At 32.8% G+C, this 20,431-nt stretch overlaps 1 protein-coding gene across 2 annotated transcripts; it reads right to left on the reverse strand.

Annotated features, from left to right (window-relative positions):
• Positions 1–9,584: 9,584 nt before the first annotated feature.
• Positions 9,585–16,768, reverse strand: LOC127710934 (uncharacterized). Of its 2 annotated transcripts, none has more exons than XM_052216889.1 (2): positions 16,527–16,768; positions 9,585–11,420 (listed from the first exon to the last, which is right to left on the reverse strand). In XM_052216889.1, exon 2 carries the CDS (start codon positions 11,269–11,271, stop codon positions 9,598–9,600), a length of 1,674 nt encoding a protein of 557 aa, XP_052072849.1. In that variant the 5' UTR covers positions 11,272–11,420; positions 16,527–16,768; the 3' UTR covers positions 9,585–9,597. The 2 variants fall into 2 exon arrangements, with proteins under 2 accessions (XP_052072849.1, XP_052072848.1); XM_052216888.1 differs by lacking the exon at positions 16,527–16,768 and adding an exon at positions 11,835–11,987.
• Positions 16,769–20,431: the final 3,663 nt, after the last annotated feature.

Genomic DNA, 20,431 nt, shown 5'->3' on the forward strand with positions numbered 1-20,431 from the left:
CTTCAAATAACAGCTGGCCATGGGAGAGATTGTTTGTCAATAATTAGTTCTTAGTGAGACTACATTAAGTATGTACTCACTCTGTATTTCAGATAGTAATTTTATGATCTTCTGGTCATGATAGCAGAGAAAAAGAAGGGCGAATTTTGATTGACTGATTGTTGTATGTTTGCGTTCAGTAGCAAATATCTCATGCATATTCAGGACGAGAACCAATTGAAAATAAATCAAAGATAAGTTCTGCATTGGATGACCCCGTATAAAGGACAGGAATTCGACTGCTGCTTAAAATTAAGGTATGTTTGATAGGGCCATCATATGTAATGACTAGTATGAAGTTAGCGATTTAATGTCCCCATTCAGAAAGAATGTTAATTTATACATTCTACACAGCTAAACAGATTCCCGTCTATACCATGGGTTTCTCCATACAAGGCCGTGTTTGTTTGTGATGCAATGATATGAGTATTTTGATCTTCACTGCATATAATAACTGTTGAAGGACAACAGTAACACTTTTGGTTTTTTTTTTGTCATGAACCGAATTTATTTCTTCTATATTTTTATATTTTTTATATGTTTTTGTCTCAATCGCAACAATCTCAAATTCCATCTCTCCCTATCTACACCTGTTGAAATTAGTTTAAGGTTACTCAAGATTATGCCCGTGTTCAGAAGGTCTCACGCTCTTTGCAGGTGCGGATTCAGGATTTTGAAAAAAATAGGTTCCCCCTGGCGAGACAACGTTAGAAGTGGGTCTTGTAAAAATTACATGCATTAATCATACATGTAGCTTCATTAAAGCACCCCACCCTCCTAAATCCGCCATAAAAGTTCTTAGAGGAATCGGTGAGTGGCCTGTTGCAAGGTAAAGTTTCTCTTTCCATTCTTTTTTCTACCGGCCGGTCGACCTACTTTTCAGAACCCACCTGTTGCTTTAATTGTTAATTTGTTTTCGTTCTGAATATGCATGATATATTTGCCACTGGACGTTAAGCAAACAACAATAAATCAATATTTTCCGAACCAGTACTCAATTAATCACAAAACCATACGCGTAAGTAAACATTTAATTTTTAGAATAGTGAAAATAGTCTTCCAAAGCGCAGTAATATTTTCATGTTAAATGCGGCAGAACAAAAAGATAGTTTAACACCCTTTTCCGGAGTGGAGCCACAAGTTTCTAAACATAAGAATACCACACATTTCAAGCCCTTAATCTAAGATACAAAATTATTAAAGTTTTAAAACATTTTTCTGAACTGTCTTTATGATGGATAAGTTTATAACACAAAACGCTCTCAGATTTAAGGTCTGCCGACGACTTTAAGAGATATTTGTATATCATTAGTTTAAATGAGCACTCTGAATAGATAAGAATTCAGTTGTCAAAAAAGTAACTATTTTTTAAAACAGTAAAAATGTGTAAAAGATTTCTATAAGAACGACACTAACCTTGTTTATTGAGATTCTATGCGATTTTTGAGCATTAATTTTGTACAGAGCATATATGAATTTGACATAAAAAGTAATCTTCACCATAACATCAAAACAGCAAGACCTAAACATTATAAACAGCTATGACATTCAATATCGTCTGACGTCAGCCTTGCCTTTGGGCATTGCATATGCAACCTTAGTGTCAGTATATTTTCAATCTTTGTGCTGTTTCTATATGTAACGGTCTTATCGACCTTTTGTCGTGAAAACTTGATTTTAATTTCAAACCTTCACGTTCGGTCATGATAAAATGATTACATGTACCGATCATTAATTATTAACTTGTTTATGTCTTCACTTTGGACAAAATACCTCTACCAGTCTACTACTGTATAATACGCTTTCACTGGTTATGATTCAGCGTTTTCTAACAGGAGGAGCAGCGTAATGAGTGTCACTAGTAGAGCAGCGCAATGAGTGTCACTAGCGGAGCAGTCACTGCTAAATCTTCCGGAGCACCTGAGTCCACCTACAGTTTTTTTTTATTGGGTTCGAGTTGCGCAATCTTAAAGTTTTTTGTATCGTTTAATGGATTGTTGTTTGCGTTTCTGTCTCTCTTACACATAAGCTAATACTAACAATGAACACTGCCCTTTCCTGGATCTTGATATCTATATCTTTAACGGGAAGCTTAATACCAAAATTTATGATAAAAGAGATTATTTTTCATTTCCTATTGTTAATTATCCATTTTTAGATGGTGATGTTCCCTTGTCACCATCTTATGGTGTTTATATATCTCAATTTGTTCGATTCGCTCGTGTATGTAACAACGTATTTGATTTCAACGAAAGAAACCTCTGTATTACTGAAAAATTATTACACCAGGGTTTTCGATATCACAAACTAGTCAAAACATTTACTAAATTTTATCATCGGTACGAGGACATCATTCGTAAATATAAATCAACATGCAGACATCTTATACGTTCAGGTATTTCACATCCAATATTTTATGGTACTATTCTATACAAAGCACAAACATGTCGACATTCACCTCTAAAGCTATCCAAACCTTTACACAGACTTATTCAGAAGGGATATAGTTACGATACTATTGTCAGGTCATTAAAGATGGCATATTGTGGTATTAATATTGATTCACTCATAGGGTCTTTGCATCGGAAATAAACTCATTTATTCTTAAACCAGTTGTTGGCATGATACGGGTTATGTTCTTCTCATAGATTTTATGATGGTATGATACTAAACCCCTAAGGGGAGGGATTGTGCTTGATTTTCATATGATGAAGACATAATCTTTCAGTCAGTTTAATTGAGGTCTGGAGCTGGCATGTCAGTAACTGCTAGTAGTCCTTTGTTCATTTATGTATGATTGTCATTTTGCTAAGTTTCTTTTGTTACCTATTCTGACATCGGACTCGGAGTTCTTTTAAACTGAGTTTTACTGTGCGTATTGCTGTGTGCTTGTTTATTCTACATTGGCTAAAGATATAGGGAGAGGGTAGAGATCTCACAAAACATGGTTAACCCGCCGCATTTTTGCGACTGTCCCAAGTCAGGAGCCTCTGGCCTTTCTTAGTCTTGTATGTTTTTTTGATTTTAGTTCATTTATATGTTTTGGAGTTTAGTGTGACGTCCATTTTCATTGAACTAGTACACATTTTTGTTTAGGGGCCAGCTGAAGCCCGCCTCCGGGTGCGGGATTTTCTCTCTGTGCTGAAGACCCATTGGAGGCCTTCGGGTACTTTCTGCTCTTTGGTCGGGTTTTTGACTCTTTGACACATTCCCCATTTCCATTCTCAATTTTATTCCAATACTCGTTTCTACTACAGGAACCTAGCTAAGGTTACCACAGGTTTTTTTTTATTGGGTTCGAGTTGCACAATTTTAAAGCTTTTTGTATCGTTTTGTAGATAGCTGTTTGTGTGTCTGTCTTTCTTACACTTAAGGTTTTTCATTACCCTTTGGTTTTTTATTCTTTTTTCAAACAACGTGTGGACTGATGATGTAAAGTTTACATTTCAAGTTACTAGTATTCAATTGTACACGAAGGTCTGTAGTTTGCCAGATTAACTTCCTTCATAATAACTATTATCAAATCATATACTGTACAATGCGACTGACGATAAGCTAAGACGTTAGTAAATGTCAAATACTTTTGATGCAAACGAAACATTTTTACATGAAGCTATGATGATACATGTCATGTAACAATTGCATCATTGGTGGCAGTTCTCCAATTAGAACGTATGATCTCCTTACATATAATTGTCAATTAATAGAACAAATAAAAATATAGCTGTCACTTTCGTGCTGTGTAATTTTCTTGTATCATTCATGCATATTCAAAAGATAACAGTTAAGTGCTCTTGCATTGACTTACATGTAATACCAAAAAACATTTGCGAATACTTATCAAAACTGATACCTAATTATTGTATCAAGCTAACATCGGTAGAATGACATTTGGTATTGCTTCCTGTTCAATGTGGAACTGCAATAATACATCAAAAGGATAACAGGAATTTCTAAAACTATTGGACAGTACACCAGACCACAAAAAGTACCAACCACTGACTCCTCCGATAAAATGGAGGTATTGCGAGCAAACTCACAAAATAATATCCACATTCCCCTATTTTCAAATTATGGCAAAGGCAACGATTTGATAAAGGAGACATCAAAAGTAATTTGGATAAAACACACAATAGGTGCGCAATGACAGTCTGTGGGTAAGATACTGAGAACGGTTCAATAAGGGGTTTAAGAGAAGTTGTGGATACACAATGAGTTCCTGATGATAAAGCAATGACAAAGTCCATGATTTGCTAAGCAAGGTCCCAAAAATAATTTGATAAAAAATTATGGGTGCGGATTGACATTATATAGTGAAGGCTCTGAGAAAGTTTCATTAATTCTGATTAGGGGACGAAGAGTAGAAACGAATATAAATATTTAATGTAGTTACGGATATAGCAAGCTCATTTAATGCCAAAGAAAAACCCGCAACAACCATTTGGATGATAAATTTAAATAGGCGTGAAAGTGCATCATGTCAGTAAAAAATTGCGAAAGTTTCACAAAATTCACAAAAGTGGAACAGACAGACGGACGGAAGAACATATGAACTCCCCACATCATTATATAACACACACTTCAGATAGGTGAGATTTAAAAAAAAATGACGTACAACGAACAACACATGCTTCACAAATCCGCTTTTAACATGCACACAAAGTCATTCCTTTACCTGTCTTTAAGATAAAACTCATGATAAAAAACCTACACAGTTCAGCTACAAATGTACATATGCCAACAGGACGACCACTAACAATTGAACACGGAAATAAAAGTTACATGATTTGGAAAGGACGGTCAAATGTGCTTCATAACACAGGAACCTAGCTAAGGTTACCACAGCTGTTGGTTGACCACAATTTAAATCTACAACTAATGAAGGAAAAAAAAAAAAAAAAAACAACAAAACAACAACATAGAAATAACACTCTTAACTTAATAGGTTTCATGAAGTCTTTGTGAAAGGCAAGTAAGTATTTGAAATCGTCAGATTATCGCTAGAAAGAAAGTTTAAATTAATTAAAATTTAACAATATGGTATGGGGAAAAGTAAAGGCAACAGTAGTATACCGCTGTTCGAAACTCATAAATCGATTGAGATAAAACCAAATCCGGGTTACAAACTAAAACTGAGGGAAACGCATCAAATATAAGAGGAGAACAACGACACAACAAAAACACAACATTAAAATGTAACACACACAGAAACGAACTATAATATAATAATGGCCATTTTCCTGACTTGGTACAGGACATTTTAAGAAAAAAATGGTGGGTTGAACCTGGTTTTGTGGCATGCCAAACCTCCCGCTTTTATGGCAATGTTAAATATAACATTAAAATGACAACATTACATGGCATGACTACAATACAAATAAATGGGAGAACATATAGGACAAAGAAACACACGAATAATAGCTAACAAAAGGTACTAGGTTTAGAATTTAACACGCCAGACGTGCGTCTCGTCCCCACAAGACTAACCAGTGACGCTCAGATGAAAAAAGTTTGAAAGCCGAAACAAGAACAAAGCTGAAGAGCACCGAGGACCAAAACTTCCAAAAAGTTGCGCCTAACACGGCCAGGGTTATCTGAAAATCTGGATTCAGAATATTTTTTTTTGTCATCTGCTTGACCACAATATTTTTTTTCTTCATCAAATTGGGGATCAGAATAGTTTTTTAGGAGAAAACCATAACCCCATTTGGAGTTAAATGGTCGTTCCCTAAAGGCAGCCTCAGACTAACAAAATTACATTGGAAACAAAAATGTAAAAAAACAGAGCACTAACTGACCGATATAAACAAGATGAGACAAAAACTAGCAAGCAATTTAACACAAAAACATGCCGCCTGATAAACAACAGACAAATCAATGCACACATCTGAACTGAAATATAAGAATGCTATCTAAATATTGCAATGTAATACGTGAAGAAGAAAAAGTTTCTCGGCTTCATTATTTCAATTATCAGTGCTACTGCAATGACAAAAAATACATGTCTTTGGTTTTTAATAATTTAACAATCCATATGAAACGTTGCCTTTATTTGTAGTTAATGGGAATGCTATTGTTAGATCCAATTCAACTTATCACCCATCGTCTTGTCGTACGACTTTGCCCCCGGCATAGCTATAGAAAAACAGTACAATAACGAATGTTACACGGACACATTTTATGACGATACACGGACACTTTTTATGAATAGAGTCACTCGTGCATTCAGTGAGTTCATAGGTACTTTATGGTACACATTGTGACCTAATTACCTTGATTTATAAGTATAATTTATATGAAAAGTGTTCATAAAAATTATATTTATAAAAAAGCATACTATGGTGAAATTAAATAAAGTGTCTACGAAGTTACTGACTGCAAGAGTAACTGCAACCATAAAATATTTCTATGTACAAACCTCTCGTGGGTTTGCTTAGCAGTTTAGCTGAAATCTTTAAATCGTCTAAATCTAACTGTACGGAGGATTTCCCCTCTTTTTTTCATGTTCAAGGAATTTGCTTACATCGTATTGTGATAGCACAAAGTCAGTCTCAACGTCAATAAACTACCACCATTTTGGATATAGGGATGGAAAATGAAAAAAAAAAATTTGTCACGTGATCAATACGTGGGTCTACTCGATATCACATTACTGTAATGAGCAAAAAGAAAGAAAAAAAAAAAACCTGCAAAAAAAAAAGTGGATCAAAAATTTTAAACGGAAACAAAATCAATTATTTGTCATTACATGTTATTCCCTCATAAAAAAAGAGAAACAGCTTTTTTATATTTCTATTTTTTGTTCTTTATTTTATTGATTTTATACAATACATGCTGTATTTACGTTTGTCTGATTACTCTTTCTTATTTCATTTGCATACGTCGTTAATTTTTTCAAATGTCTTCAATCTGTTATTCATATTTTTGTTGTTTATTTTATTTTTGTTTTATTTTTGTTGTTTTTTTCCCAGGGGTGGGGGTACGTATTTATGCTTTTTTCCTGGTGTCGAGGGGCATAGGAACCGGGAAAGGGGACTATACCCGCATTACACACAAAGGTGAGGGGCAAAACTATAAGCCCCCCTCTCTTCCACTTTTGGCAATTTATTTTGTTTTTAAAATATAAAGTGGCTACGAAAGAGGACAGTACCTTATTTCTAAACTATTAGACTATTATGATAGAAAATATAGATTAAAGGTTTTTTTTTGCTTGTCACTTTAAGAAGTCGCCCCTTTTTCTCAACTTTTCAATTTACTCCTACTTCACTGATATGTATATAAGGAATAAGCAATAATTTTACTCGCACACAGCTGATAGAATTGAGAAGCGCTAGTGTTAACGCAAAATCCCTATTTTATTAAAGACTAAATATCTCCAAACATCGTGGTACATAAACCCGTCTGCATATTTTTTATTTGTGTTCAATCATTTAATTATGTAATCGTCTTAAATTTGTACTTCTTTCTAATTAAAAACGTCGTACAAGTCATATACAAAACAAAAGTAACAAAATAAACGGGATGGTAACAACCAGCCGTATAGTTTTCTGCACTTGTAGTCAGGTCAAGGTCCTCGGCTTTCGCCTCGGACTTGACCTGACTACTCGTGCAGAAAAAAACTATACGGCAACGGTTGTTACCGGTCAGTTTTTTGTTACCTTTGTGCTGTATCTAAAACTTAAAGTGATGTTCAAAATCGACGACAAGTCGTTAAATACCAATAACAGAATAGGAAAAGACTTGTATTATGATTAAAACGAATTAATCATATTCGTGGTCATCTATGACGTTTGACCAAGACTTAATGATGGTACAGGTAAAACTTTCGACGAGTTGATTTCAATTTTTACCATAACGAACTACTGGTTAAGTTTTTTTTCTCTCTCGTTACAAGCAACCCTTTGCAAAACAAAAATCTACATAGAAAACACTGGCTCTGGAATATTTCATTAACTAGGAGATGTATACCCAATATGAAATTAAGTTCTATTCATATGTTGCTATACATAGTTAAAACTTCACATTAAGGAAATTGAAGTCGTCTATTTGATCATTAAGATTTGATCAAATCAATGTAAGAAGTAGAAAATAAATAAATAATAGATATAACAACGATTGCTTGCCACAACAAATTATATAACTGTTCTTGACTTCTATCTATGACTTTCGTCGCAATTACATATATTTTTTTGGTAAGTCGTAATCCAAAGTTCATATTAAGGATAAAAAGTCTACTCTGATTTAAGAAAAGATTTTCACACAAATTAAGAGATAAACAAGTTCGCATTGCCACGCTTTATCTCTCAATGTTGTCTGTGGTTTAAGAAGTGTTGCGAGCTTCCCTATTGTATCATTTCAGCAGCTCCTACATATGGAGTATATATCTCGCGTTTCCTGTCATAATTTCATTGATAGAGGACTAACAAGCTATTTAACGAATTGATCGTAGTGGAAAAGTTCAAAAAATATGTTCGATTATTTTTATGGACGCCTTCATGACCGTTTTGGGAATACCTCTGTCACTGATGACCACAGATATTTTCAATTTATAACCACATTATCATGCACTTGTTCTCAATTCTCAATTGTGATATCATCTAATTTTTACTTGCAGGAAGCAACACGATGGGTGCCACTAGTAGAACATGTACTTCATACGTTTCCAGACCACATGAATTCACCTTGTATTTAGTAAATAAGTGTTCAATGTTCAGGTTTCTGGGCAGTGTGTTCGTGTTTGTCGTTTTTTTTTCGCGTTTTTTTTAAATTGGTCTTGACGTTGTCTTTATCTTCGAATCATAACTTTGAATATCCATCTGATAATCTGCCTCATATTTAACATATGCATATGTGTGTAACGTAGTTGTGTGTCAGTATTTGTTTTTGGTGGGTCTTGAATTTTTTGTGGATTTTTATATTTAGCTTTTCCTTGCAACACAGTTGCTATCGTACTAGACAATAACATTTTGAATGAAAGTTTAGATGAGCTTTTCGGTAAGATTAAGTTTTTGTCTGGTCGAAAGGATGTTATTGAAACAGATGCTAAGAGTGTTGTGTTTTCTGAACAACTACCCACTAAGACCCTGGGAAACGGTAAATTTGCTAACCATCATCAAATTGCACATACTTTAAAGAAACTACTTATAAAAGTATTGTTTAATTTGAATTCGTCCTGAACAGGCATTATATATTTTTCATTTGGGACGTTAAGCAAACAAACTTCGTATCAAGAAGTAGTGAACTTATCATATGTAGCAGCATCCTCATACTCTTCAGAATCTATCAAGTTGGTTGGATTTAAAATTAATGTTCTTGTCCAGATCAGCATACAATTTAAGCAACTGGAAATTACACAAATAAGAACTCAATCAAAGTTTGACCTAACTGGTCATGCTTGTTAAACGATAGAAAAAAGGTCAATAAAAGAAAAATGTATTGTAATTTTGAAAAAAAAACAATAGGCCAACACTTATTTCGCCTTTAGAAAGATGAACAGAATTAGTTGTCACTTATGAAAAAATAAATATGCAAATGAATATCTCAAAATCTTTAAAATATTTAATTGCATGGACATGAATTATTTTGGAATGTCGATGAAAGTGTGTAATTCTTATGCTGTGAGCATTCATCACAAATATGGTTATTTTTTGGAGCTGAGGTTTGTTTCTGCATAATAAATTCGTCATTGCGTCTAAAATCTTCTTTTAATACTTTTCCTGACGAACACGGTTGCTGTTGTAAACCATCAAACTGATCAGGCATGTTAGATCCTGTATAACAATGTTCCTTTGCTAGAGATTTGGAAGACGTAGGAGTACAATTTTCACAAATCCGATATGAATTCTTTTTATCGTTCGTTGTACATGATTGGCACTCAACATGTTCATGGTCACGAATTTTTGTGACAGTGGTTTTACATCCGGAAGACAATTCTGAATTTGAGGTATATATTTGTTCGTTTCGGTGGTTATTATTAACGTTAATACTGCAAGCATTCGGATTTGCTGTATTTTCTTTACATGTTTTGCACTGTCGTCCATTTTTTGATGGAATGTTTTCATTATATTTATCAAGGTCTGTGGAAAGCGCCAAGAGTGATATTGCATTATTATTCTCTTTCTTCTTTCCAAGAGATTTTAATGTTTTATGTGCTTCTGTCACAGATATGTTGCTATTTTGATTTATTTCTTCTTCGTTAGATAAACAATTCGCATGTATCATAGCGGTTGTATGAAACTTATTATTATTCATCGCGGTTGGGCAGTCACAAATTTCATTTAAATCCTTAATATCATTAAGTATGTATACGTCTCCCACGTTTGGGTTTACAGTTGAACATTCTGTAGGTTTATTGGTTGAATAATCTTCCCGTAAAATAACTGATTCGAATGTCAATTTACTGACACCTTTTTTCACTTGAATTGAAACATTTCGTCTGTTCGTTCTATCAATTCCTGAACCTGTTGAAAACAATCGACTGTCCGACACTGAACGTCGTGGGGAACGTTTCATTTGTCTGTTTTCATAAGACATTGATGAACTTAAATCTGAAATATTCCTCATTTGTAAACTAGGTTGTTTCAGAGAGTGTTTCAACTTTTTTGAGTTCAAACTATTTTTCAAGCGTACATAATTATCAATTACTGGTGCAATATAAAATCGGCCCTTTTTCTGAACAGTTCCTTTTGTTACCTCCGGTTTTAGAACTTCTGGTGTCGGACTCCTTCGCGCATTCATAGCTGTGTTGTATTTCAATAACGAAGCATACGAGGTCACCGTATCGTACATTTTATGATCGATTCGATTTTGCAACCCTTTCTTCGAAGTAACAGTATCATACACCAGATGCGAGGTCGATATATCCAAATCGTTAAAATCTTGATCTTCCTGCGTCACAATAACATAAGATGTGACGTCATAACTACATCCTCTTTCATGGAATTTAGAGTCTTCTCTCATCCACTTGCAAACGCGCAGGCAAATAATCCATACAAAAGCAATAATAGCAAGAACTGGTATAATCGTAATACTTTGCACAGTCTTTCCTTTTGATACTTGGTTAGCAAGCCATCGGTCAAGGTTATAAAACACTGGTTTTGAACTATTTTGTGAATCGATAACACCTGTTTTCGTTGTATTTGTAAGTCTGTTTAATATAACTGAAGGTTTTGTAACATGAACCAAATAAAATATAATCCATATCTGAGTGAGGGATAAAACTAATATTTTCATTTGATGTTCAACGAAAACCTAACGAGTTAACTTCCTCCCTCATCAAACTTAAATGATATCTTGGTAGGTATTTTATAGTTTCATCGATGCCTGATTGTTGATTAATAAACCTCTCATCAAAATAGATATAATACCAGTTTATCTTTCAACTGAAAAAAATAGTATTTGAAATTCAAATCAGTGACAACCTTTTCATAAAACGTAACTCAAACTTCATAAACAATATTGAATACCGTTGGTTTTACTTTCAATGTACTTTGAATAGAGTGAATTTTGTGAATAGGAAAAGGATCGCATTCTCACATACTAATTAGGTATCATTTTAATAGAAATTATACATTCATGAGATATCAAAGTAATAATTTGACATCCATTCATATAGTTCTTAAATCGAGATTCTTTTGTTCGCATCTATCTATATTTGTATATATATTTATTTTTGAGTACATACGGCATTGACATAACAGAAAATAAAAGTGAGACAACTCAAACACTTAAGTCTGACACTTTCAAATCAATGACATTTTTTTTATCAATACACTTCTTTTAAACTTTTAACTTACCAAATGGGAAAATTAATATTACACAATATCCGGACGGAGAAAAATACGCCATGATTGTCGACAATGACACATCTGTTTCTCAAGTGATTTACATGTATCAACACGTGGGCTTAGCACAATAGATTTACTTGTTGTTTGTTTATTATATAGTTAATCAAGGGAAAAGACGATACAAAAATAAACGGATATACTACTGAGGCTCCTGAACCACACTACTTATCCGTCTTCGTCTCCAATGACGATTGGATAAAGGGATCAAATATTTAATCGAGTTCGCATAATCAATACACTCATTACTGTAAGATTGAATTTATTCGAACTGTATTTTAAATGTAGTGAATGTATATAAGGTTAAAAGGTAATCGGATAATAAGGAAGTTATTAAAGAAAGCTCATTAAATAAATAAATAAATAAATAAATACGTGACAGTCTTAAAACCTTTTACATTTAAATAATTTCACAAAATATAATTTTAAAGTCTAGTTAACTGTCTGCTCTGTCTTCTTCCATTCTTTTCACTTGTAAATTAACGATCTACTTTTTAAACTCTTAAAAATCATATCACCTATTAAAGGTGCCTGTCTGAAAAAAGTGTTGTTAAAAGGTTAGCTGTTCTTTAATAAACGCTGAAGCGTTTAATAAAGAATGTAAACTGAATTGCAATCTACAAGTTTGCTCACTCTTACATAGAGAACTAAATAATAACTTCTTCATATCAAATGTGGATCATTTAGATTTTCGGAAATCTACACTTATATACAATGTACCAAAAATAAGATTAGTTGATAAATTGTTTATTTCATCAAAATCAAACATAAATCTAAACCAAAATCCAATACAAAAAAAAAAAATGTTTACACAATATTCATTTCATACATGGGAAAGCTGTACAAATGTAATGCACTAAGAACTTGAACCTTTAATGAGACCAGTTAAATACCAGACTAAAAACGGTAAGATTAACACAAAGAAAAGGTATACATCCAGTCAGACTTTAACCAACAGTAAAAGGAAAATAAGAAAAGAAGTTTTCATTACCTTAAGTAAGTGTTCTAACTCGCCTTGCATATATTACTTACTCATGGAAAGGAATTATGAAATGTTGGAAAAACAAGTACAAATGTAGATGCTGAAGTTCAAAGTACTATAAGTTCAAGTAGTATGATCAGACTAAAACAAAAGATGAAAAATTAAAAAAAATCTATTAAAACAAATGACAAACCAAGAAAGCTTAGGAGAGTAGTAATTCGAATAAGAAATCAAAGAGAGGTGCACAATGGCATTATATGTTAAAAATTCTCACAAGTGGGTTGACCATTATGCAATATCTGTGTCACAGATAATCACGAGAATGTTCCAACTGTCGTAACAACACTCCCGTCCTCTTTTCCTCATTGAGACATCAAAGAGTGCATTGTGGACTGGTTTGTTTTTTCGTCGTTTATTCTTTTTTTCCATGTCAGATTTTATTCAACTTGACTTTTGAATTTCCCTTTTATATCTCTCATCTTTTTTTTTCTGAGTTCTGAATAGGGGATTAGGAAACATGGATACAAGTTTGTACTGCAGTGTACATATATGAAAATTCCAACTAATTCCAAAGTGAACCATAAAAATTATTTGAATGAAGAAATGGAAAACGAATGAAAAGAAAGAATTGAAGGTGTAAAAGTACGTAGTGTTAGGACGATTCTGTGAAAGTATCAAAACATTCTTTTGAACGGTTCAGGAGCGGTAGCGGATGCAAAAGAAGGACAAAATGACAAACGAATCGACTCCTCTTTTAATATAAACCGTCCGCTTAAAAATACAAATAGTGAACATAGAACTACTAAACGAACTTGACTGACTGACAACATAAGAAAAAAAAAACAAGATTTACTTGACTATTCCAACAAAGAAAGGAAATTAATTTTGTAGCAACTGTTATCTAACGGCCACAGAAACATGTTAAATTGATCGGGTAGGCAATGTGATCACATCTTTTTTCTTCTATGTTGAAATCAAAATTATTCCTCAAAAATATTATTTTGCTGATGCTATTTACAATATCGAAAAATAAGTAAACTACTGTTGACAGAATCGTGTACCTAATAGCAACTGAACATTTGTATATTAATTAGACGAAACAACAATAAAGTGTAAAATCATACGGTTTATTTGTCTCGGTAATGAGTTTCTCCTCGGATGATGCATGTATAGCAGGAGACGCTTACCTGCATGTCGACGCACCTGTTCTCGTTCCTTTTGAAGTTCATGTGATTCCCTCATTTTATGTTTTTACCTTGGATTGTCTCTTTAAAATCGATTTTCGAGATTTGAACATCCGTAAACTACTGAAGCTTTAATCTAAATTACAAGACAGCAGTACAAAACAGGACTTGCGCTTTATCAGCTACATTGCAAGATATAAAGAGAGATAAAAACACGTATAAAAAGTTTATATTGCAATCAAGATATAATTTACATTTCTAAATGAGTCGCTACAGAAAAATATTTCTAAGAATTATTAAAAATATACAGTCCTTTTCTAAGGCAAATCTTGTACAAATGACGATTTCCGTTCAGAAGATCAACATTCTATTTACTATTTCTACAGCCTTTTTTGTTGTAAATATTACAGGAATTATAAATGGTATATATAGGGAATTTGAAAAGATAAACTCGCCCAATTGCAAAAGGTTTTCTAAAGTTATATATTCCCTTTTAGATTCAAATTCTAACCTGCATTTCTAGGAACAGATATTAATCGATTGTTGTAAAGTTCATTCAGTTGACATTAAACATTTTGACGGTGTACACTTGTACTAAAAAACTCATAAACATCAACTTGGTCTTACGAAAGTAAAATACAGATTAAGAACATATATATTTGCATTCAATTTGTTTCTTCAATTCACTCGTTTACTGTTCATAAAATTAAATGCAACCAATTTTACTACACCAGATTCGAATCTCGACAATTATTGTCCTTTCAGTGACATTTATTACACACGTATATATGTATATATGTATATATAAATATTTTAAAAGAAGTGTTGAAGTTATGATATAATGTAAAAGGACCAAAAGTATTGCCAAACCAGGAATGACTCATGACCTTGCATAAGGGAGACCAATTCCTTAATTTCCAAAGATTTCCAAAGTTTTACAACAGCAAATTTGAATAAAATAATATCCGTATGATCATGCCAATACCAAAGTACTAGTTTTTGGCTTGTGATAACCCTTGGGGACAAACAATCGACCCAGTAGTAGTAATCACATTAAACGGTACCAATTTAACTGCACCAGATGTAAACTTGACTAACATAACTTCCATAAAATAGTAATGATATTTTAATGATAAAAGAATGCTAATATTTTTAAGTAGATCGTATATGTTATATAGCTTGAAAACAATACGTGTAAAGAAGTTTAACAAAAGATCAAAATTTATTTTTCCAAAAAGGATGATTCATATGCATTAACAAGATAACTAATGTCGTACTTAGTGCATAAATTTACTAGATAAAATGTTTACTCTGCCTCTGGATAACACGTTGGTATCAAATAACGAGTAATTCGTGCACAACATAAGATGTTAACTCTGTCGACACATTTGGTATCAATGGGTTTGTATTTATGTGGTAATTTCGAGCAACAGTAGTTTAACGATATTCAATTCTCATAAATACATCAAGGTTCAAATCCAGGTGAAAACAAAAACTGAGGAGATCGCGTGAACTCCAAAAAAAGCGAGACAGGGTGCATCACCCGCAATGCGAATCAACACTCAGTTAAAATGTCTCAATCGGCAATAGAACACCATCGGTTAAATTACTGATCAGACGACTATTTTGGTATCTAAAGATCTAAGACCACGTTACCATTGATGCACAGAAAAATCGATTCGCTCAATCAATTCGTGAAGGTGGTCATTAAACTTATTTAGTGTCGACCTCTTCTTAACTTTGCTAGAGCAGCTTTTGTGTAAAGAGCACAATCATGTTAATGAAGTCCGTATATGAACATTCACTGGTGTGGCGTATTAATTGAGATATGTGAACGACATACGATGGGCAGAGTGTATATTATGGCCGATAAATAGGAAGTTGACAATTGGAAAGTTGAAATCATCACAGTTGTCATAGATTATAGTTTGAAGTCGTCTATCTGTGTCGATGAAAATATCAAAGTTAGAAGCAGATCTTTTAGTTTTCGGTAGTATCCTTTATCACAAGTTCACTTGGATATATAAGATGCAAGCACTCATTCAAATATATGTTATTGAGTGACAAGACATCATCAATATGTATAAAAGTGAAATTAAAGAACCTATTAAGTTTCTTTTTCGTTTTGTCTTTAAGAAGGTTCTGTGGTTATTCTGTTTCATAGGAGTATAAAAACAAGTCGACCAGGAGTGGCGCACAATAAGTAGACATTGGAACACACACTATCTGTTGAAATACCAACCCCCAATACTCAACAAATATGTTGTCGATCAGAAAGTGAAACATCTTTTCCAGTGTATTTGTTGTTTGAATCAGTGTGGTTCTATACAAAGTAACATTGTATTTATTATTTTTGTGCCTTTTAGTTCAATTTTTCGTACGACATTGTGGATCTACTTTAATCTAACGTGAGTAAAGATAAGCGGCGTATTCATTGACTTTTGATATGTAACTGAACATTTATATTTCGTACATTACCTTCACTAGAGTAAAAAAACACTTTCATCTGAGCATGTTTAATATTTCAGTCTCCACAAGTACTGGCATCTACTACTAGAGTACATTTCTTGAACCAAGGACGTATTTTTTGAAAATCCTCATCAACAGATAAACCTTTGTTTAACAGGAAGAAGAAAGTTTTTATCACAAAATATTTTTATTTCCTTTTATTATTAGCAAATTCCACGAAAACTATTTCAACTCGTGATTAACATGTTTTCACCAAAGTAAAGTGAACATGTATAACCCCTTTAAGTAATTGAAGCATTTCAATCATTTAAAGAAGACGTCAGTAATTTGAAACTGCATTTATATCGCTTGTGACCTTGTTAAAAAATAATGATAAGATCAAGGATTTTAATAGTAAATCCGTGATCAGATAAGTATAACAAACACATTACATATTAAATCAGTAATTCTATTGTAGACCTACTGTAAGGATTTTATGTATGATGAACATGTAAAGAAATTACAGGTCTGTAGGTCAAATCTCTATTGCATTCATGGACTAAGACATAAAAAGAATTACAGCAGTCAACATATTTTGTAAAAATATCTCAGTATGAATCATTTGACTGATGATTATATCTATTGTTAAAGAGATATGTATTTATGTCTCTGATTGTTTTTAATAGGTTTAAAGAGTAATCAGATAATCAATGCATTATTTGATAGGAACCATCAGAAACATATAATATTTTATACAATCATAGTTTCAGATCTCTGGAACAAAATAGAAAGTCTGTGGATGTATCATTTTTTTCCATTTGTTTTTTTAAATAATGAAGAAATAACCAAATGCCAAATCTTTCAATTTTTTTGGGACTTTAACAAACAAATATATCAACCAGCTTTATATCTTTTATCATGATTTATTCATTTATTCGACTGCAATCTTATAATACAACTATCAAAAAGGAGATGTGGTATGGTTGCGTATAACTATCATCCAGAGACCAAAGGACGAGGATGTAAGCAACTATAGGTCACTGTAGGCCTTCAATAATGAGGAAACCCAATACCGTACCTATAAAAGTAACTGGCATGACAAAATGTGAAACGCCTCAAACGAAAAATCACCGGATAGGTTAATGTTAAAACAATAAACGAAAAACAAATACGGTAACCAGCAACCACCGAATTACAGGCTCTTGACTTTGGACAGGTTCGTTAAGAAATTTGTGAGCGCTCACTGTCTCCTTTAACCTGTAACGGTGGTGTGACAGCACAACATAAGAACACAAACTGCATTGTATTTCTTTCACTTTTTTATAAAGTTTTTTAGAATCATGTAATTGGGATAACATATACTGCAGATCATTAAAAGACAGTATAGCAATTTAACATCGACTGTGTGGAGCAGCATTTAAAGTGTAAACCTCAATATATCTAATAATGATGTATTTATATTACTACAGACATAAACACCTTTAATGATAACTCTTTTTTTTCAATAGTTCGTTTATGTAAAACGTAGTTCAGCTAAGTTTGACTTGCACACAATCTTGATTAATGGCAAATATATATGGTTGAATTTTAATTGATGACAACAATATATGGTAAAATTTTGATAAATATCAACAATACATGGTTAAATTTTAATTGATGGCAACAATATATGGTTAAATTTTAATAAATGGCAAGAAATATCTAATTAGTTTTTTAATCTTATTTTAGTGTAAAAACCATTAAATTAACCACAATGTTTTAGATTTAACAATGAGGAATTTTCAGGTTCAGTACTCGCATGTTCGAATACAATTTAAAGTCAGATGAGATGTGCATAATCAACGTTAAGTGTGTCAAGATGGTACTGTTTACCACGGTATATCAATGTATATTCGACTATTGACAGCAAGTAAAGTATTTATACATTACTGAACTCTCATTAGTGAAAAAATCAGTATATTTTTGTTGGGAGGATATAAATAAGCAATAATCTTTTATTAATGACAGACAAAATGTGCATACCTACAGTGTAAGGCCCTCGTGGGGTCAAGGTTGTAAAACATCCCCATAGTAGTAGTAGAACGTATAGTCAACATCGTCCTGAACATGCATAAAACATTTGCCACTGGACGTTAAGCAACCAACAATCAATCATTTAATCAACACATTGCATAAGTGTTATACTGGAACTTAGAAAGTTCTGTAATTCAGCCTGCCAGTCAACACCATGCATTAGATAATATCCCTTATTTAAACCGCAAACCCATTTATCTTAAAATTGTTAAATAAACCTTCAGGTTTCAACCAAAGTGCAAAATCAAAGAGCTTGATTGCTCTGAGGGATGTGATCGCCATTGTTTCCATTTTTATTAGTAATCTTTCTCAAAAATATTTCAACTGCATATGTATTTGCTATTTGATTCACTCTAAATTTAGGTTTTCAACTTTAAAAATTACCAATCTCTCTTGTAAATATATTTACAAATGAACAAAATAATTATTGTTTTTAAGATTTGCTTTACATTTGCCTCTATCTAGGAATTGCAAACACAATCATTGTAAAAATATTCCTTCTGACTCGATGTCAAATATTCATTATTTCTACAAGGCGAAAAAAGCAGGTAGACAGGTTCTTCCTTTGGCTTAAAGGTCATATGGCAAAAAATGTTACAAGTCCTGGAACTCTTCCAAAAATGCAGAAATTTAAATGACTCACGGTATAGTATGTGGTTATATGAGAGTATATTAACAAATAAATTCTACCATGTATAAAAGCTTTTTGGAACAGTCTGTTGAGTAATGATTTTTAAATAAAGGCAACAGTAGTATACCGCTGTTCGAAATTCATAAATCGATTGAGAAAAAAACAAATCCGGGTTACAAACTAAAAACTGAGGGAAACACATCAAATATAAGAGGAGAACTACGACACAACAGAAACACAACATTAAAATGCAACACACACAGAAACGAACTTTAATACAACAATGGCCATTTTCCTAACTTGGTACAGGACATTTTAAGAAAAAAATGGTGGGTTGAACCTGGTTTTGTGGCTAGCCAAACCTCCCGCTTTTATGGCAATGTTAAACATAACATTAAAATGACAACATTACATGACAGGACTACAATACAAATAAATGGGAGAACATATAGGACTGAGAAACATACGAATAATAGCTAACAAAAGGTACCAGGTTTAAAATTTAATATGCAAGACATGCGTTTCGTCCACACACGACTAACCAGTGACGCTCAGATCAAAAAAGTTCGAAAGCCAAAATAAGTACAAAGTTGAAGAGCACTGAGGACCAAAAGTTCCAAAAAGTTGTGCCAAACACGGCTAAGGTTATATGTCTGGGATAAGAAAGTCCTTAGTATTTAGAATAATTCATACTTTTGCAAACAGTAAATTTATAAAAATGACTATATAATAGATAAACATGATAACATGTTTGGTTCAGACAGAAAGACTATGTTCCTAGAGGCATATGTTGCAGGGGTGAATAAAACTTATCTATAAACTTCAAACGAATATACCTGTCAAATGTTGAAATTAACCATTTTGGGTTCATCTGGATTGTGAATGGGAAGACATTTTAAAGGAATGCAATTTTTTGCAGCATCTTTGCATGTTTAATTTCTTTTAGAATGTGTGTCATAAATTGTATATCTTTTCTTTTGGTTTACACTGCTGATGAACTTATGAGTCTTTCTTTTTTTTCTATAAAATTTATATATCTTTTTATTTTTTCAAGCTAATGAGTGGTAAAAAATAGATGACCTGCAAATATACTGACCGCTGACATATATGTTGATACATATAAACTCATATATCTGATACTTGAAAAGTATTTTTAAGAAAACAACTGGCACAGTTTAATCATAAAGTTCAAATCAAATTGAAGACAGAGCATGGCCAAGAGAATATGAAG

This window comes from Mytilus californianus, unplaced genomic scaffold (assembly GCF_021869535.1).
Source record: "Mytilus californianus isolate M0D057914Y unplaced genomic scaffold, xbMytCali1.0.p SCAF_8, whole genome shotgun sequence".
Taxonomy (NCBI): domain Eukaryota; kingdom Metazoa; phylum Mollusca; class Bivalvia; order Mytilida; family Mytilidae; genus Mytilus; species Mytilus californianus.

What these genes read in the sequence shown, in the direction of transcription:
- LOC127710934 (XM_052216889.1), bottom strand. Translation starts at nt 11,271, where the DNA reads ATGAAAATATTAGTTTTATCCCTCACTCAGATATGGATTATATTTTAT.